At 39.2% G+C, this 20,742-nt stretch overlaps 1 protein-coding gene across 1 annotated transcript in view; it reads left to right on the top strand.

Annotated features, from left to right (window-relative positions):
* The first annotated feature begins 4,695 nt into the window (after positions 1-4,695).
* abcc12 (ATP-binding cassette, sub-family C (CFTR/MRP), member 12) overlaps positions 4,696-20,742 on the top strand; it is a 34,628-nt gene continuing 18,581 nt past the window's right edge. Inside the window, 15 exon segments of the mRNA XM_079665671.1 lie at positions 4,696-4,769; positions 9,335-9,397; positions 9,635-9,786; positions 10,779-10,925; positions 11,285-11,432; positions 12,391-12,627; positions 15,571-15,744; positions 16,186-16,309; positions 16,312-16,332; positions 17,456-17,530; positions 17,533-17,603; positions 18,017-18,124; positions 18,467-18,697; positions 18,783-18,854; positions 20,189-20,317. Coding sequence (XP_079521797.1) covers positions 9,341-9,397; positions 9,635-9,786; positions 10,779-10,925; positions 11,285-11,432; positions 12,391-12,627; positions 15,571-15,744; positions 16,186-16,309; positions 16,312-16,332; positions 17,456-17,530; positions 17,533-17,603; positions 18,017-18,124; positions 18,467-18,697; positions 18,783-18,854; positions 20,189-20,317 — 1,746 coding nt within the window. The 5' untranslated portion in view covers positions 4,696-4,769; positions 9,335-9,340.

The following is a 20,742-nucleotide window of genomic DNA, read 5'->3' as shown; positions in this document are numbered from 1 at the left end:
CGAATACAGCATAAGCCTTCTGCCAACAAATGGAACAGTCAGCAACAGTTGGCTGGCTAGCACCAGAGCCATCTACCATAGCCATATACGGCGCTGGCTAGCACTAGCTAGGCTAACGTTAAGGCCACCTGCTTGAAGGTGGACATGGCTGCTATCAAGCTAATGTTACTAGCTAACGCTAGCTATCTATTCGCTACCATGTACAAACCAAAACGACACTACTCCACTGGCGTTTGCAATTGAAAGCACATAATATCCACCACTACTCTGAAGGATTATTTGAATTATTTGAAGGATTAAAGTAACGTGTTATGGCAGGAAAGTTCAATCTGGTATATTCATTTTAATGTCACCTTATATAGAATATGTGTTAAACTTGTGATTTCTGCATTGAGTGACTTCTGCCTAGCAGATACCAAGAAGAGGCCCCTAGGGTCTCTCTGTTAATTATCAATAGTGCTTGCAATTAACAGGGGAAGTCCCAGATACATTTTCAGATAATGTAGTTAAAGTCTTGTAGAATTAATGTTTATCTCCTACACATCCTGCAGGCCTGGAGACTTGGGTCACCCAGCAGTAACCAAGATAAACGTCCTTTTGAGCTTATCAATAAAATGTATTCATTCCTAGCAAGCTGACTTTGGGGTGAAGGGAAGTTCAGGGAAGCCATTAAGCCACAAGAACAATTAAACTTCTGTTAATCAACCAAAACTCATGACTTTCAGGGGACAGGACATTCGGACCTATAACAAGGGTCACTTCCTAGAGAATATGTGTGTGTATTTCTTACTGTGATCAGATGTCCTGTATAATCATTTATCAACTATTCCTGTATTAGTGTTTTATTTGATTCCTCTGCTTTTATTCTTTCATATGTGGGTACTGGAGGGCTACAAACAGTGTGGAGAAATTAGCTTAAACATGTTTTATTACTCTATATGAAATGGAAGCAGTTTTTATGACAGGGACGAGAGAGGTGGGGGAGGGAGCGCATTCCGAGGAGTTTCAGCATATCAATTGTCAGGGGAATCGACTTGTTTTAAATAGATGTGTGTGGTTGATTACTTTGTATTAATAATAACAGTATGTGTAAAGGAAGCTGGAAATATGCAATGTGAAACCTTTTATTTGAAATAAAGATTCTGCAGGGAATATTCTTAAAGAACAATAGCTCAAGTGTCTGGAAGAGCTGCAGGCTAAATGAGTGTGTTCTCTATATGGGGCCTGTGTGAAGTTTGACTATTTGAAAAGCATCTCTAATACTGCTTAAAAGCATAGGTAATGTGTTCCTCGTTATTATTGATATGAAAGTAATTAACATGTATTACGTATATTTAGCCAACTATAACAACTATATCTTAAAACATACTTTTAACTTGTGTGTGGCAGCCTGAGGCGGGAAGATGGACTCAGGGACAAAGGGCCATAAAGGAGATGTGTGTGTGCTGGCTACAAGCTGCTGTGTCGCACTGATTGGGTGCGACAGGCCATGTGTTGGTCTCTGCCAATAAGATGACCTCTGGGGGAAAGCAGGCACACACCTCCTCCTGTGTTTTAGTATGAAAGACTGTGTTTTCCTTTGGTTCGCGCTCTTGTTTTTCACCGGCCGTTCCTGAGACCTGTCTCACACGGGGGTAGAACCTGAGCCCGGAGTACTCTGCAGAGTGCTTCGTGATTTCTTTGTATTTGTATTTTGTATCGTTACTGTTTATCATTAAAGCAAGATTATTGTTTAACTTGTATTCTGGTGTTTCTTAATCCCTTCCTTTTCCCGAATTCACCCAGCTTATCAAACGACACGCGGAGACGAGGTTGGTTTTCAACATCCTCCAAATCTCCAACAACTCCACATTATGGGCAGTACTTACTTGCTGTTTACCGATGGTAACCGCCTTGGAGAAACTCACAGATGTTCACCTTGACTGTTGCCTCCGTACGAATTTTCGAAAGGATCGAGGCATCTCTGTCAGGAGGCTTTGGGTTCCTCAAAGCGCGATATGATTGGCCGTTCGAGCGATGACGTTCCGTTTCGTCCCTTCAAACGTGACACCTACGGTGGACAAATACCCGGAAATGACGTTTTTTCTGGCGTGTATGTCACGTGATCTTCAACTTTCTCACACCTAGTGGTTAAGCACGTTATTGAAATGTTTTGTTGAATAATCTTTAATCTTTAATAACCTGACTTTGGAAAGGGCTGGAAAGATACGTTTTTCACCAGGGGACTCTAAATAGGGTCCAGATAAGGTATCTGAAATATGGGAACCGTAACCCACCCAGAATTTTTTTTTAAATCTAATGTCAAACTCTCATAAAATCCTGTCTAGAGCTAAGGATTGGACACCCTTTGGTGAGGGAGGGAGAGAAAATTGAAAAAAGGTGCTTGGCGCTCCGAGACTTTGAGAGTATGTTGCTTAACTTGTGTGGAACCCGCTTGCAAAATGTGGGGTCGATGTGACCTTCAACCAGGTCGCAAACTAAGGTTAAAGGTCATGTTTTCATGGCTCTCAATACTCTAGACGGCACAAAGGAAGGTCCGACAGCTGTGAGCTTGGTGTCGTTGGAATCGTCTCGAAGAGTACATGCAGATTCATCCCTCTGCTGCTCCGAATGTTAAACGTTACGGCTTAAAACGGGAAAAAGCCTTCCGTTAAGCCGCTTTTCGCTTTGGTGCTAGAAACTCAAGTCAGGCATCCCTGGAATCGTTGCAAAAATACATTTCTAGCTAAACGTAATTGAGAATGCAGTTTAGTTCTGTGGGAACGTAATTTTTAGGAGACAGGGTTGCCAGGACACACGCCGGTTAGAATAGTCTATTCTGCACATGTGCAATGGTGCACAATTCAAATTTTACAGTAATGAGTTGTGCTCTTTATATATATAGTCTATCATGGTTGTGCTAAGATGATTTTGAGTACATTGCTTTACTGTGAAATAATAATGTGAAATCCAATTCTACTGTTTTATAGATATTTTGTTATGATATTACAGGGGCTTTTGATTACAATATTTCTCTGTAATATGATACTCTTAAATGCTGTGAAATCCTTGCAATTTTTACAATGTTGTTGTGATATTACAACATTTGATGTGATATTACAGAGGATTTTGATTGCAGTATTTTATTGTGAAATAATAGTTAAATGCTGTGAAATCCAAGGATACAGTAATTTTTACATGTATTTGTTGGGATATTACAGGGGGTCTTGATTACAATATGTCACTGTAAAATAATACTGTTAAATGTTGTGAAATGCTGGTAATTGTTTACAGTGTACATATTATCCAGCTGCTTCAGATTTCCCAAGTTGTTACGTGTCACAACTACCAAAACTGGCTGGTCAGAGGCTCCAATAAGTACAGTAAGTACAGTAGGAAGGACTTTGCAAAGTGTAAAAGTTACAGAGAATACATGAACCGCAATTAAAAAAAATCTAATGTATTTTGTACTGGTTTTACACATTTTCAAGGCAGGGGGATAACTTCACCTTTTTCATGTATAGCTCCCACCTTAGTATATGGTGGTGTTTCAGGATGACTACACATTATGTGGAAATTAATGTCAAATAATTCAATTTGTAAAAAGTTGGTTAATTGAATGTGAGAATTTTCAGAATGTACTTTTTTGCATGTTGTCGTTATTTATAGGTTATTATGCTATGATTTTACTGGTCTGGCCAACTTGAGATCATATTTGGCTGTATGTGGCCCCTGGACTAAAAGGAGTTTGACACCCCTAACCTGTCAGGCTCACCTCGCCGTCTTCATCGCTAATGTGTCTTCACAGCTGGCTGTAAACTGTATGATTTGCGATAAGGTCAATCATAGGCCTTGTTGTTGTTGTTCTTCTTCTTCTTGTTATCTTTAAAGGTATAGCCAAAGATCAGGCATGGGGACAGAAACAGGATGACATGCGGCAAAGGACCACGGGTCAGAGTGGAACCCCACCCCGCTGCACGAAGGACTGAGCCTTCGTTAGAACCGTTTTATATCCTTCTTTCTACCTGCACATTAAACATAAACTTTGGCTTGACATTCCAAGCAAAAAGTTACAGTAAGTACAGTAGGAATTAAACAAAAATAAATAAATCTTAAGTGTATGCCCATCTGTAAGGGATAATCTACCCACTTCTTCTAAAGTTATAGGACAGCATATTTTTCACCTAATAAAACACACACCATTGTAGATTTTCCCAAATTAGGCATCAAATCACGTTTTATTTATATAGCACATTTATAAACGATTTTTGGTCAAGCCAAATTGCTGTACATGTAATAAAAATAGCCTACAGTAGAGACAACTACAGCTAATACAATAGCACATATTGTTCAGAATATCAGTATGAGAAAAAACGACACCCTCTATCCTTAGACCCTCACATCGTACAAGGAAAAACTTCCGGAGAAAAAAAATGGGAGAAACCTACATAAAAGTCTCTGTTGACCCCCCTATAGACTGGGCTGGCTAGAGAGGTTCCCTGAAATTACATCAAATGGAATGCTTGTGCACTTTTATTTGTTCGATTATTATTATTAGGATTTCAACAAATAATCACTTAATCACTAAGAATCATTTTGCTGACTTGAAGTGGTGTTAGCAGATTAACTGCATTGTCCTCCAACGTTAAAGGAAGTTTACCTCTGAACAGGCAGACCTTTGATCCCATAAAAAGACACTTATGTAACACAGGGTAACATGTTGCTGCAGTGTTCGCTTTAGGTCCAGTCTCAACAAGCTGCCGAGGGTCTCCCTTCTCCTCCACACAGAGGTACTGTCTGCTACTTTATACTTTCACTTGACTCAGGTAGGCTATTAGTGTGAAACAATTTTGAGTTGTTTAGTGTGTTTTGTATTTTAGTTAGCTGATATCAATGTAGGCTTTAGATGTGTCATTGAACTCCAGCTATAGCACCTTATATTCAGTTTAGTTTGAATAAAGCCTTATAAGAAATAAGTTGTTTTATTTACATACAATGTATTGCCGCAAAAGCTTGATTTTGTCAAATATCTTAACGGGTTTACTTTATATTTGATGATCTTGCCTGTTTTTGGGTTGTAGAAAGTCCTCTTTGCCAAATATGTTATGCGACAGGTAGGGGCACCGCCAGGGATTTTGGGCCCCATGAAAAGATAATCACATTGGTTACTTTCTTAATGTTCTAAAATAGTTTGGGCCCCTGTCAGTCACGGGCCCTTAGAATCCTCCTAACTTTTCACCCAGCGGTAACCGGCCAAGCGCCGGGCAAAAAACAATCTTCAAATGAAATAAAGTCACCGGATGAGTTAAAGGAGAGTGACAGGGAGTATGAGAAGAAGATGGGAGAGAAAGTTTCAGCCACACCGGCTTGATCGATGGAGTTGGCTTCAATATGATGATATAAACAAGGTATTTTGTCGGCTCTGTACATCAATGCCGACCTATGCTGACAATTAAGTGAAGAGTAGAAAATATAAAGGTATTCGCTATAGGGAAATGTCCCAGCAGTTTAGGAGAATGAAGGTTCTAATCTACAGTAGGCTATTACATAGCCATTACATGTCTAACTCCTAATGACAGGAAGGCAGAAAGCGCATTAAACAAAATAATATTCATAATAATGATAATAGCAGATTTTAACAATATAATAATTTCAATAAACCAAATATGAACAATTGAGGAAAATGAGGAAGAACTGATGATTCAAATGTTGTAGTACTAGTAGTAATGTAGTTCGTGCATACATTACTATTGCAATAAATGTATTAATTTTCTTCATTATTGGAGTTGATTTTTTTGAACGAATGCTCTTGGGCCAGTGGTTACAATGGTGGGGCCGGTGATAATGAAAATCTACTGGCCCGGAGTGCTAGTGGAATTGTTGTACCATTAATGTCTACCCCTGAATTAAGGATTAGTACATGGAGAGCCATTGGTTAAAACACTGAGAACTAAATATTACAATGCAAATATGTTTAGCCCAGTTGTAAATTGTGGTTTACAAATAAATGGAGTTTCATGGACTGCAAACAAATACAAAAAAAGGCACTTGGGGGAAATACAGCCCAGTATTCGCCCATCATGCAACACTGTAGCTAGTTTAGTACTAAATCTATATAAATGGACGTTTAAATAGTATAATTGTTTTTATTTTGGAGGCTACATTAAATTAGCTTAATATTAACAAAACACTTGGTTTGAATGATATGTTTTCATCTGTGTTAAAAAAAAAAGTTGTTTGGTGGGGAAAAAATAGTGTAATGTGCTTTAACTATTTTGTATTATTTCATCATTTACCTAATTATCTAATAGTATAAAGTAGTATCATCATATGTGGACGTCATCTGTTTCAAATGAAATATTTGATCAACATGGAGTTAAGTATTTCTGGAGTGGAGATTTAATATTTGAAAATGCACAGTAATGTGTTCTAAAGAACAGATGTACTCTTCAATTTGAACTTGTTTTCATGTGCTCACTGGACTTTATTCCCTGACTAAAAAGTATTAAGACACCTCTGCCTTCACTCGACCGTTGATAGTCTGACTCTAGACAGTCATCTCAGGACTAAAAAAGCTGTGACCCCTACACATCCCTACAGTATAAATAGTACTGTCTGTGGCTTTGTGTGTTCAAGATTTGGTGTGTTTAAGTGTGACATAAATCTAACACACACAGCTGTTACACCTGATCAGAAATCCTTTATAAATGTTTGCTGTTTGTAAGGGACTCAGTATCATCAGCATGTTGTGGGTTTTAATGTGCAAGGGTCACACGGACTCATCTTCATGAAAATGCATTTCATTTTGCTGTGGGAACTTTGACACAGTGTTTATGGGGGGGGGGGGCTCTGTAAATAATTGACACAATTGCATCACAGACATGCTTTTGTCTTCATTATTAATTCACAAGAAATATATAGAAGCATTCTTAACAATCTTTAAAAAAAATACTTATATCATAGAAAATGCAAATACAAAAAGGGAATATAAGGCATAAAATCGTGCACATTTTATAATATAAATTGCAAAAAGGTAAAGGCTGCTTTATTTGTGAAGCATATTATACACAGAGGTAGACTGGGGCTATACAGTTAGTAAAACAACAACTAAAAGTTAGAGCAAATAACATAAGATCATACTTCATAAGTTACACAGTAGGGGCAATGGCGGTACTACAGCAGCAAAGGGACAGTACATCAGCAGGAAGAAAATCTAAATATTATGAATAAGTAAACTAAATCAGCCGAGGTTATTGACCTGCTCTTTTGTTTTGAAGTGCCTCGTAAAGGTAAAGTGATGAACTGCGGAGCTCAAAATGCTCATGGCCTGCAGCCAAATTATTGGTCGCTGTACTATTGAGCAGTGGTGGAAGAAGTATACTGGACTCTCAGATTCTTTACTTTTTTTAAAGTAACATTGCTAAATAGTAAAATACTGAAGTAAGAGTCCTGCTTTAAAAAGTTTAATGTTTAGATAAATGATGTGGAGTAAGTAAAAAGTAAAATATTGGCATCCAAAATGTAGTCGATAGGGTTCCTGCAGGTTTCGCCAACTCAAATTTAAGACTTTTTAAGACCACTTTGAATAGAATTTAAGACCTATTTCACGGCAAGAAAGTATGAAGGAAAATTGCTATGAAAGAAGAAATACGTCCCATAATTACTTACAACATAAGAACAATGAGCAATGACTGAACATAACAGCATAACAGTACAGAACTGTGTTAGTGTGTTAGACAAAAAGTGTGTATGTGTCTCTGTGTGTGTGTGCTTGTGTTAGGGCTGAGCAATTCATCGTATTTTAATTGCAATTACGATTTTGGCCTGCCACAATTATGAAAACAACATAATCGAAAAAACGATTATTTTGCTTTGCTAGGTTGTGACCAGGTTGTGACAGTGCACTACAACATATTTGATCTAATACATTTTAGTCTAATTTATTTGTATGTATCATATTTATATATGTTTAGTAGCTTGTGGAAGTGCGCTCCAAAATATTTGTTGATCTTGTTTATTGGTATTTATTATTTTGATATTATTTATTTAATTATGTCATTTATTTAATCTAAGCACCTCCGCTTTTAGGGTTGACGTAGACCCAAACGTCGCCCGGAGGTCCCCCGGTGTTGTTGCGGGAGCTGCTGCACTAGCTAACGCTAAACTAGCTCACGCTACATGAGCAAAACAAACGCTAATTTATTTTTGCAAAGGTGCGGCGGGCACGTTACCCTCCACTGGTTTCAACCAAGCACTAAATTCGATGTTTTCCAACCAAATAAGGTTGAACTGACACTTCCCCATATTTATTTGTAAGTAGATTCAAAGATACATGAGTTTCTGAATGCCGCTAGCTGAAGCTTGGTTGCTAGGTTACTAGCTGGGTATTCTCCGATAAGGGGCCGGGGGAAACAAAGTTAGTGATTACTGGTTCCATGTTGATTTATTTCAATACAAATTGTTGGGGGGGAACTGAAAGGCTCTTACCGTACTGGTTACTTTGCAGCCCGGACATTTCCCCCAAAACACATTTAGACGCTATCCCAACATAGAAGTACCTTTCAAATCCCATCATATTTAAGACCTTCTAAATCATATTTAAGACCTTTCTTATTGTTTTGGTCATATTTAAGACCTTTTTAAGGCCTTAAATTTAGATTATCAAATTAAAGACTTTTTAAGACCCCGCGGGAACCCAGTTTGCTACAAAGTAACATAAACTGAATATACTCACGTAAAGTACGAATAACTCAACATTTTATTTAGGTATTGAACTTTGGTAAATGTGGTATTTGTGGTACTGTATGTGCTTTTGGCAGTTCACTAAAAGTCTCATAAACAGATACTGCTACAATAAAATGTTGTTCAGCAACTCCAAAAATCAGTCTATACTATACGTTACAGTTTCATAGTCAACAAATACCTTCGTTACATGGATCACTATCAGAATGTAGCGCTATCAAAGCGCTACCTCTGTTTAAAAAGTGGCAGCATTTGTGTGCTTCTACTGTTATCTGCCAACTAGCAGGACGTATTAGCAGGGTGTTTGTATATTTGCACAGCATAACCATCGTCATAGGTCAAGGCAACAGTAGTTAATAAATCCATAGATACTTTCTGTGGTGAGATTTGTGCTGTCTCTAAATACAGATACTTTCCTTAGCTTAACAGAGGAATATTAACCCGCCATTGTTGAATCTCGTTCAACTGATCCAGCCCCCTGTAGTTCCTTCGCTGTGCGTTATTGTTGGTCATTAGGTGCATAGCATTTCTGTTACCAGCATTAATGCTTTTAGAAATATTTTAGGCTAGCAATGTTTCTGGTGACTTTACATGCTTACTGCCCTCAAAACAGGGAAACATGAAGAATGACTATACTCTGGAGAAGGACATTAGGCCTGCTGGAAAAGGCTCTTCTGTAAGTATAAAACAAACAGAGCCCTCCTGGCCTCTTCACATATTTCTTCCTTTGCCGGGGACCTTTTCCTCTACTATTGTTTCTCCTGCATCCTGTGTTTGTGTGGCAGATTTGTTTGATCCACCTTCTGAGACTTTTTAGCCAAAATATTGACAAAAGGTCCCCTCTCTTTCTGTCTGTCTCTCCCCACCATCTCTGTTTCTCTCTCTCTGTCTCTTCGCATCCATGACTCTGAAGACAGAAGATGGTTTCCGACGGAGAAATGAATCTTCAGCCTCCAGTCCAGAACATCCTGATGTTGACAACAGACAAAGAGCCCACCCCACCTTGTTTGGAAAATACAACCAAAGCATGCAGACCTTCAAGCCCTTCCGCTGGTCCTCTTCCCAGTCAGTGTTTTTGATTACATCATCCTGTTTTGATGCTCTTATATATCGTTTGATTCATTTTGCTAACCCTTTTATTCATGGCACCTACGTTTGACCAACTAGTAACCTCAGAGTTTAAAAAGTGAAGTGCCTTAAACCTGCAGTCTCTCTTAAATGAACCAATGGTCGAAAAAATAACGACGAAACGATTGTGTAGAAGTCTATGAGAAAATGACCGAACTTCTCACTTGATTTATTACCTCAGTAAACATTTTCCTGTTGAGTTTATGGTCTTCATGACTATTTTCAAATCCTCTTTAATATAGATAGATATATATAGATAGAATCGGGAGGGATGAAACCCTCTTTAATGGTCACACATGCAGAGCACACAGCACACACAGTGAAATGTGTTCTCTGCATTTAACCCATCCTAGTAGTAGGAGCAGTGGGCAGCTATTGCACTTAGTAAATTATGTTACCATTTAGAAGAAAACATACAGAAAAGCAGACTATGTTTCAGGGCGGGGCTACCTTGTGATTGAGAGTTCACTACCAGGGTATTTTCAGGTTGTTGTGCTCTCCTTGTTTTAATCTTATAACGGCAACCCTTTCTCTGTGTTTTCAGTTCATAAAAAGTTCATTCTAACACGTTGGTCACCTTAAAATGTCTTTATTGTTTGGTAGTAATCAGCTCCACGCTTTTATGACAATATGTCGGGTCAAAAATACTAAATGTCAGCAGTCAAAACTCTAGTCCACAGCCACTTATTTTATACAGTTGCCATTTATGCATGGTGTCTGCTAAAGTGGACAGATGAGTAACTCCTTCAAAATAAGGTATAAAAGAATTAAATTACATCATTGTTTACTTTCACCAAACAAATTACAGTATGATTTAATAATCCAATAGAGGATACACGGTACAAAATACAGTATTGGGCTAGTTCAGTTGGCCATGCAGTTCTACATATTTTAACCCATTTGCTCATGGATGGTGTTTCAATGTGCAGGTCCCACCCTATAGACAATGCAGGCTTCTTCTCCTTCACGACCTTCGTCTGGATGACCCCCATGATGTGGGCCTTGTTCAGGAATAAGCTGGATATGAGCTCTCTCAAGCTGTCTCCCTTGGATGTAGCCCACAGCAGCGGAGAAAGGTCAGGCACTCTTCTTGCTGATTGGGGGAGGGAGACACTTCATGTAGATAGGATAACGTGTGAATATATATCAGCTATCACCATTGTTTTGGATTACAAATTAAATATGATGTTTATATATGCAAATAATTCATTATCTGAGGAAATTTCAAGGCACAAATAGACAAAGTTTGTAGAATAAACACTCATTTGTGTCCAGAATGGTTTGGAATCAGAAAAGACCAAACCCCAAATTTGGTCAATGTTTTTGTCTGAAGTCTCTCTCCAAAATAACAGGGAACCTACACTACGTTGAGTGTTTCACAACTGTTTTAACTTGGTATAGAATCAACAAGGCTGATTGTTTGCATTGTGCCCAGGCTCCAGAGACTCTGGGAGGAAGAAGTGGCCAAGATGGGCCTGGAGAAGGCCTCTTTGATCCGAGTTGTCCTCCGCTTTCAAAGAACCAGGCTGATTATGTCTGTCACTGTCGGCATCCTTGCCATGATAGCAGCGTTTATTGGCCCGGTAATTTTCTTTACATTTTAAATATGAGCAGTACCAGTGCCTCCTCTATTAGCCATTGTCGCCTTCTTTGGAGTTTTCCCTAACATTACTCTAATTGTTAATGTGTTGGAAAGAAGCTCCGATCTTCTTCTTAAATACAAATACCAGTGAACACTGTAAAAAATACTCCACTAGAAGTAAAGTCATTACAAACTTACCAAGTAAAAAGTCTGTGGATTGAGTATAATTCGTCAAATGTTGGCTTATTGAGCCTTAAAGATGATATAAAATGTGAAAAGTTTGGAAAGTGGTCATGCTAGCAACACAAAGACATCTTAAACATGAGAAGTATGGTGTATCACACATGACAAACAATTTTAAGAAATCACTGGTTTAATCTTAAAAAGCTGAAAATAAAAAAGTATGTCCAAATTCCTCTGACATTAAAGTTCAGAAAAACAAAAAGCTCAACAACAAAGTACCTCAAAAGTGTGCTTAATGCCTTAAACAGGTATTTACATATTTTGAAAAAAAAAATGTTCTTTTTGTTTTTTCAACATTACACCATGACTACCTTTACTCCTCTGTAACCACACGCTTATTACACATTAATACACCCAGGTTACACTCATATTACAATGTTATTTGGGCCATATTACACCAATATTCCACCCATACTACACCGCCATTTTACAGAATATCACACCCATGTTACTCATGGACACAGCCTGTGAAATGACTTTCCCTAGAATACGGAAACACATTAAGTACAGTTCTTGAGTCAATCTATTTTTTTTACCTTCCATAAAATATTCGATGAAGGCTGAGGTGCAGTGCTTAGAATTTAAAATGTCCAGCTAAAAGGCATTTTAAAGAGAAAGTTTGATTAAGAGGTACTTATCCACAGTCAGTGTATTACCTAGAATAGTTTCTTTTTCATGCTCTTATTCACTGTTAATTACCCTGTCTGTCCTCTCAGGCTGTCTTGATCTATGCGATCCTGAACTACACCGAGGCCCCAGAGAAACACCCAGTACTCTATGGGATTGGTCTTTGCTTCGCTCTGTTCACCTCCGAGTTCTTCAAAAGCTTCTTCATATCCACGCTGTGGGCCCTGAATTTGCGCACTGCAGTCAGACTGAAGGGGGCCTTCTCTACGTTAGCCTTTCAGAAAGTCATCTCTCTGCGGGGGCACAGCGGCATTTCAACGGGAGAGGTAATGGCTGAGTTACATGCATATATTTCATTCCTACGTTCCTATTGAATAGGATCGACACAATCATTGTTGATATCTTTGGGGGCAGCGTGTGCCGTAGGTAACTGTGTAAAGAGTTTATTGTTAATGTAGTAGTTCTCTGTATCTATATTGCAGTGTTTTAGATGAGTTGAGTGTGTACAAAGCACAACTCCAACACAGACTTGTTGGTTGGGCTGGTCATTTAAAAAGAGACCAAACAGTTTTTACCAATTACTGTGTGTTCTTTCTTCAATAGGAATACACACTTCAGCAGTATTAGGTGCATTCACACCGACGTACTTTTCCCACAAAGGTTCATGAGAACTTAGTTCATCAGAACTCTTTAGTTCTGATGAACTAAGTACAGATCGCATTCACACCGGAATAAGTCCCTGGGGGTGGATTAGGCAAATGAAGCCGCTGACGTCACTTCTTCTTCTTCTGCTTTGGGTTTACTGGCAGGCCGCAAACAACTTCACGGCGTATACTGCCGCCCAAAATCCCCGGCCGGAAGTCCCCGGTTGTTGGGGACTGGCTTCAGTAGAAGCTGCTAGGACTCCCAGCAGCTTCTACTGAAGCCTTCCGAGTAAATCGCCAGAACTCCGACACCTCCTCATCTCCACCGCTCCCATGTTTTATTTTGTGTTGCCATAAGTTAGTCTCTCTGCGTTTCTGCGCTGGGCTAATGCTAATAAAATGGTGGCTTCACAACACTTTTTTTGAGTTTTACGGGGCGTGGTTTGCAATCCGCCCAGCCAATCAGAAATATAGCTCTTTTCTCACAAGAGAGCCGCATGAGAGTCCCTGCTCTCTAGCAGGGACGAAAAAGCGGCCAAAATCATATAGGAATAAAACAGACAATTAACTTAAAATAATACAGCCGCTGAGGCACTAGTTAGCAGATCTTACGCAGGGCAATGATCCAGGTCCAGACAAGATTCTCCGTTGTACATTTATTATGATCCAATATCATTGACAATGAACAGGTTTCCTATGGTTTGTTCCTTAAGCCTTTCCTATGGCTTTCCTTTCCTGTGGTTGGAAAACCCTGTGGCTCGAAAACCCTGTGGCTCGAAACACCCTGTGGCTCGTTTGCCTACTAGTGCTCTGGCTTCCACTTCCACCTGTCTCCAATATATACAATTACACCAGGTGCTCTAATCACCCAGTGCCCAAAACATGCCTTCAAAATAAAAGCATAGAAACTACTTTAACTTATGAGACTAACTAAGAATACATTTACAATAAACACTATAAAACAGCAAGAAAATAAATGTTAAACTAGTAAATAATATAAAGAGATATATGGCTCCAACATTCCGGCCCCTAATTGTGGCCTGTGTAAACACACAATAACTTAAATATATATAAATGGAGCTATACTCTATCTTTATCCTAACCATACAAATAATCGTCTATAGTCTTCAGGCAACAGCTTCCTGGAAAAGAAAGAGAGAAAGAAAACTATAAAATAGTCTAGAGAAACAGAAAGAATAAATGTTCATGATGCTACGCTGCTGCGTCCAGGAGCAGGCGGATCTTCAAACAGGTCTCTCCATGACACTGGTCTTCATTTGGGGCTCGCAGAGCTGACCAATCCTTGTCCGTCCTTTCCCTCATCCAGGGTCCACTTGTATTTCCAATAAAGAAAATATCTCCTGTTGGAAATTCTTTTCTGGGCCTTCTCCATTCGCTCCGTCATCCAAATCCTCTTCATAAGGAGGCTCCTCTGTGTCTCCATCACTGTTCACAACATCTATCTGGAGGTCGGATTCCATTTCTTCATCCTGTGTTTCAGTCTGAGGTTTAGGACTTTGGTGAGGCTTTGATGTCTTGGAGCTGGTCTCCTCTTTGTGATCTATTTCTTCTCCTCACTCTCTGTGTGCTTTTCACATTGAACTGTTGATGTTTTTTCTTGTAAATCCTGATGGGTCTGATGTTTGATGGACATCTTTTCTTGTTGTTCCAATGCAAGCTGAGAGGTAACAGGGCAGCCAGAGCTGAATCCATTGTCCTCTCCAGGTTCAACGGCCCCAGTATGAACACTTGTCTCTGACTGTCCAGATGAAACATGTGCTTTAATTAAGGATGTGCCTGTATCCTCATCTTCAATGTGAAGGGCTGAGAAAATAAATGTTAAACTAGTAAATAATATAAAGAGATATATAGCTCCAACAGTTCTCATGAACTAATTTGAGTTCCGGCTCTTTTTGGTGTGAACGCGACATTTCGGAACTATATCGGAACTAAAGTGGGAAAAGTACTCCGTTGCGAACGCGGCTATTATCATTATTTTTGTAATATTCAATCGATCAGAGTTAGTTTGCCCCCATGTAGGCTAATGGTTAATCACAGATTTATATACTAGTGTTTAACCTACGTGTACTTTTGGTTGGAGATAATCCAATCCTGGGAAGTTATTAAGAAATGTAACAAACTGGTAGGAGAAATCAGAAAATTCTTGATCATTTTTGTGACATAATAGCAGTCAAGGTTTTTTATAGATGGAATATCTGTGTCAAACTATTTGTGTAGCGCAATAATTCGGAAAATACTGCCTACAGACATAACAAAATACAATGTCCTTGCCTGGGAAGTAACATGGGGAGAATCTATTACGATGTTATAATTTTGCACCAAGATTTTTTTGTTATTTAAGTAAATGATTTCATGGCATGTGTAGTTTTTCATAAAATCTTTCCACCAAAGCATCCTTCTGTACTTTTCCAATATTTGTTATCAAACATTTTATTCAATAGGATAGGATCTACCGGTTTTCCGCCTAATTTAGTTTGAATCCTACTTTTTGTATCATCGTCATAACTATATTTGACTCTCCTACTCTGACCATTATAAACTTGCCCTGGTAATTCAATCTTGGCAAATGTGGATAACAGCCTCTCCTCTCCCTCTCTCGTGCAGATGATAAGTGTGTTGACCAACGATGGCCACAAACTATTTGATGCAGTGTTGTTCGGGAGCTTCGTGCTTGCCTCCCCGGTGCTCTTCATCATTTGTGTTGTGTATGCCTGCTACATTCTGGGCTACACCGCACTGACTGGAGTCGGCACCTACCTCATCTTCATCCCAATACAGGTGTGTGCTGCACAAGAACCTCAAACAAAAGACTCATTTTCATAAGAAGTGTTCATTTTGATTTTGATCAGTTAAGATTGTGACTTATGTGTGGCCAGAGGTCTGGCAAAAGGTTTTTCTATTAGCATATCATACAACGATACATATATTTTTTGTTTACTGTCATCCTCACCAATACTGTGTTAATGGTACAGTAGGTGCTATTTCAAGGAATTGCCTAAGTCAACAATAGGCATAACAATGTTTCAGAGTCTTTGGTAGCTAAGTTACCTATTTTTAATTAGCTACAAGTTGTAATTTCTTTAGAGCTCTCTCTACTCATACTTATGAGGTATTCTTTTTGACTTGTGCAAACCTAAATCAACAACTTTTTTTTTTTTGTTGGCTTATTTTTAATTGTCACTTAGAGTATATTAATATTGGCTTTTTTTCTGCTTCCAGGTTGGCTTAGCCAGGCTCATTCACAGATTCCGGTGGAAAAGCATACAGATAACAGACTGCCGTGTTCGCACCATGAATGAGATTCTCAACAGCATCAAACTTATCAAGATGTACGCCTGGGAGGATTCTTTGAGAAGAAGATCGTGGGTATGCATGTTGAGTTTGCTCTACAGAAACAATTCTATTTAAAGGGGCCCTATTATGCTCATTTTCAGGTTTCATCATTATTTTGTCCATCTATGTGACATGTTTCCATGCTGGACAGTTTAAAAAGTGCTTTATATTTCGCACCTCTTTTCACCTCTTTTCACCATCTTTTCACCATCTTTTCACCATCTGTATGAAACTAGAGCCCAGTCTGCTCTGATTCTAGATGTCTCGCCTATGATGTACAATGTGTTGTAGCGCTAGCCAATAGAAGCGCTAGTCTCACATAGTAATGTCAGCATGTTGTGGAAGTGAACAAAAGGGCCCAATAGAGCCGTTTCAGGCAGGGGGGAGAGAAACTCCCTCTGGAGGGAACACAGGGATCTTAGCCTTTCAAGACAATGTACATGCACAGAAACCTATATAACACACTACAGGAAATGGAAGCCCCCAATAGGGCCACCTTAAAGTGAAGCATTATGTTTTTTCTGGTTTCTTTTATCAATTTTAATGGAAATCACATAGCCATGCTGCCTAAGGCTCGAGATGGGGCTTCCGCTGTCAAATTCTCTCCAGCTTTTTTTACGCCACTAAGACCATGTAGAATGAACTGCCTCTCAAAATGCTTTTAGGAATGAGCTCCAACGTGCCCTTTGCTCCGGCAGTCCATGATCTATTTTGGTGTGCATTCTGCAGCAATGTGCTTCCTGGCATTAAGCAACATATCGAACCATGTGTTTACCTTTCAAATACCGTTCCTGTGAAGTTGCTGCAGCTGCCAAAGACACAAATATATACATTCTTGATCCCCGCTTTTCCCAAAAATATTAAATCAAATATATATATTATCAATGTAGCATGAAATGCAGCTCAGATGAAAATAAACTGAAAAGACACTTAGCAGACCAGCATCCATATCGGCATTAATAACATATTTTGTTTCAGAATTAATGGTCAAAGCATATTCATGAACGCAGTTCTATAAATCTGATATTCTAATATGGACAGTTCTTGTGCTCACACTTAAATGCTTGTGTGAGATATACAATAGCATTCTGAATATCTTGTGTGAATACAGTCTATGTACCAATTCATCAAATATGTGATGTTGGCTCTTTTATAGAATTCAGGAAAAATGAGAAGAAACAACTGCAGAAGGCCAGTTACGTCCAGAATACCAACGTCAGCATCACCACCATCATCCCACCCTCGCCACCGTTCTCACCTTCATTGTTCACACATCACTGAAATTAGAGCTCAACACGCCTGATGTGAGTATGCAGCAGTTTGTTAAACATTATGTAGCGAATAGAAGTACAGGATGTAAGTACCAACCTCCTTCCTATGCACATTTTGGTGTTCTTTTTTTACTCCTGTCATAATTTCTACAGCCAGTAGAGGCAAACCTGCTTTTGCAAAAGTGATGTTAGAGAGTTACATGGAGGGTCATAGTTTGACGCATAGGGCCACTGATCAAGCTGTTTTATACTGTGGGACCAGTTGAGACTGTTAACTGGTTGAAAACAAATATATATATATATATATATATATACAAACATTTATCTTTCAGTTTGTTTGTGCTCACACTGAGCATTTTGGTTCATTTAAAGATAATACAGATGTCCATGTGACAGTGTTGCATAATGTGGGGCAGTGTTTGAGAATCATTCTTTGTTATTTCCAGGCCTTTACCACCATCGCTGTTTTCAACGCCCTGAGGTTCTGCCTGGGTCTGCTGCCTCTGTCCATGAAGGCCGTGGCTGAGGCTGCTGTTTCAATAAAACGACTCCAGGTAAACTCTTCTCTTTGTATCCTGCTTCTGGCATTCTTATAAGTCTTCACAGCATTCATTACTACAATAATATTACTTAATAATGCCACAACGATGCATCGAGCACTAGAAACTGAAAGGTTGAAATATTTAAACCTTCTAATGAGAGATAATAAAATGTGTATGTGGCTTCCCCACCAGAGCTTATAAGCACATAAATAGCATGTGCAGGGTTTTATTTTGATCTTGAAATATATACTGTATTTTTTTTACGTTGTTCCATTTCTACTGTTGTAGTATAATTTGAGGCATTTCCTACTTAAACTTGAAAAGGCTTATACATGCGATGTGTGGCTGTTTCAGAAAATATTGCTGATCCAGAATCCAGAGCCCTACCTGAACCAGCAAAAAGACAGTGACTCGGCCATAGTGATTAAAAATGCTACACTTTCCTGGACCAGACCAGCCAGCCAGCCGAACCCCACTCCCAGCTCAGCCAATGGGGTGACCGGACACAAAGTAGAGGAAGTGTCTAAGAATGGGGCGAGTGAAACCTTGCCGACCCTGAGAAACATCTCCCTCACTCTGCCTAAGGTGTGCTTTACCACTGGTGAGGATTATTTGGGTCACCTAATTTTGCTTAAACGTAATACAATGTTCTCTGTCTTATCTCCTGAAGGGCAAGCTGCTTGGTGTGTGTGGTAACGTTGGGAGTGGAAAGACGTCATTGATTTCCAGCATTTTGGAACAGGTTGGATCCTTCTCTTGTCTTTTTATTATCTTTTTGGCTTGTTTGCCCATTCTCGGGAATGTCCTGTGTACATTTTGAGGGAATTTCCTACAAATGTGGTGAACTGATGAACTGATTGGAATTGGGTGATAAATAGTCAAAGGTCAGGGCCGTGGATATTATTATTACGCTTTTATCCAAAGTGACTTATATACTCAATACTGTGGGCAATCCCCACAGGAGCAATTTGGGGTGAAGTGTCTTGCCCAGGGACACAACGACATGCTGACTGCAGTGGGACTTGAACTTGCTATCCCCCTGATTCTAAGTTCAGCGCACTATTCCACTGAGCCACAGCCTCTCACTGGGGGGGGGGGGCCTGGGTTCGACTCTGACTGGGGATTGCTTTGTGCTAATTTTTCAAAGGTCGGAAACAATACAACCTTCGCACAGTGCATTTAATGGCCTTGCATCGCAATAAAAAAATGCGCATATCACTCAGTTGGTTACATTTATATGAATTCTCTAAATAAACATAGTAGGCCATTATAATTCAATGGGCCTTTTCCCCTGACATTTCATGCAGTAAAAGCACAGAGAATTTCCTGACACTCTACAATATAGGGATAAAGCAACGTGAGAATTGTGCATGTCACTCATTTGGTTTAATTGATATGCATTTTTGAAATAAAATGAATAAATATTGTAGGCAATTATAGGCCTTTTCACATGACATTTCAGGACCTGCATGTGCATATGAGTTATTTGGTTGAATTCCCATGAATGTGATGAATAGTCATGCAATGTAAAGCGTATGGCCACGGATTTTTCACATTAAGTCGGATACTGAATCCGTGACACTTTCCTGGGTCCCCAACTTGAAGCTCCTCTGATTGCGTTAAACACAATTGTTTCTATGGTGAGGCGACATCCATATTTGAAGCATTGTCTACGTGTCTACGGCTATAACTTTGTGCTCTGTGAAATTCAACTTTATTGGACACGCCGTCGAACAAATACAAGGAATTTACATATACACATGATACAGCCGACTAAAAAAACAATGCTTACAAAATCAGGTGAATCAATTTGATTTATTTATCAATATATCACTAATCAAACAATTGCCTGTTGGCTTCCCAATCTGTAACACAGTCCTTTACCCTTCAACCATAAAATCTCATTAAATTCCTTCAAGGTCTTTGCTATATCACATGAGTCTTTACGTCGTTTTATTGCCAGCCAATTAAAGACAACGCTGCTTTTTTACATTGTGTTCCTCTTAAGTCTGATGTAACTGATGCCTTTTAACCTACAGCTTTTCATATGATTGTCTTCTCATTTCTGTATTTTAGATGCACCTTCTGCAGGGCTCCTTCACAGCGGATGGGACATTTGCCTACGTTTCCCAGCAGGCCTGGATATTCCATGGAACTGTCCAAGAGAACATCCTGATGGGGGAACCATTGGACCAGTCCAAGTACGTAACCAGTTGTTAATGATATGCTCCTGCAGACCATCGAACATCTAAACAACAGGAGGTATTTCTCACTAAGGGGTTACTATTTGTCATGTTTCTCTTTGGTGTAGTTTTACAATGGTTGTTCTTATCTCACGTGACACATTTTTAACTGGGAGAAAGTTCCTCTTATCTCTGTGGGATTGCTACTTACAAGGTAGTCAAACAAGAGTGAAGGTTATGGCTGTTATCTAACAGCAGTATAATTAGGAAGCCACCCCATGCTGTGGGTCAAAGATGACTTTAAGTGAGACTGTTGACCTGTGCCCAGTATTTTGATGAGTCATATCACTACTGCAGTTATAGGCCTATACATATTATGTAATCGGTTTTATGAATGAAGTTATCGCAGCAGGGAAAGTCGACTTGCATCAGACCCTGACAGGGTTT

Source organism: Notothenia rossii (genome assembly GCF_949606895.1).
Source record: "Notothenia rossii genome assembly, chromosome: 2".
NCBI lineage: Eukaryota > Metazoa > Chordata > Actinopteri > Perciformes > Nototheniidae > Notothenia > Notothenia rossii.
The sequence above is the reverse complement of the archived record's forward strand: the minus strand, read 5'-3'. Positions and strand labels throughout refer to the sequence as shown.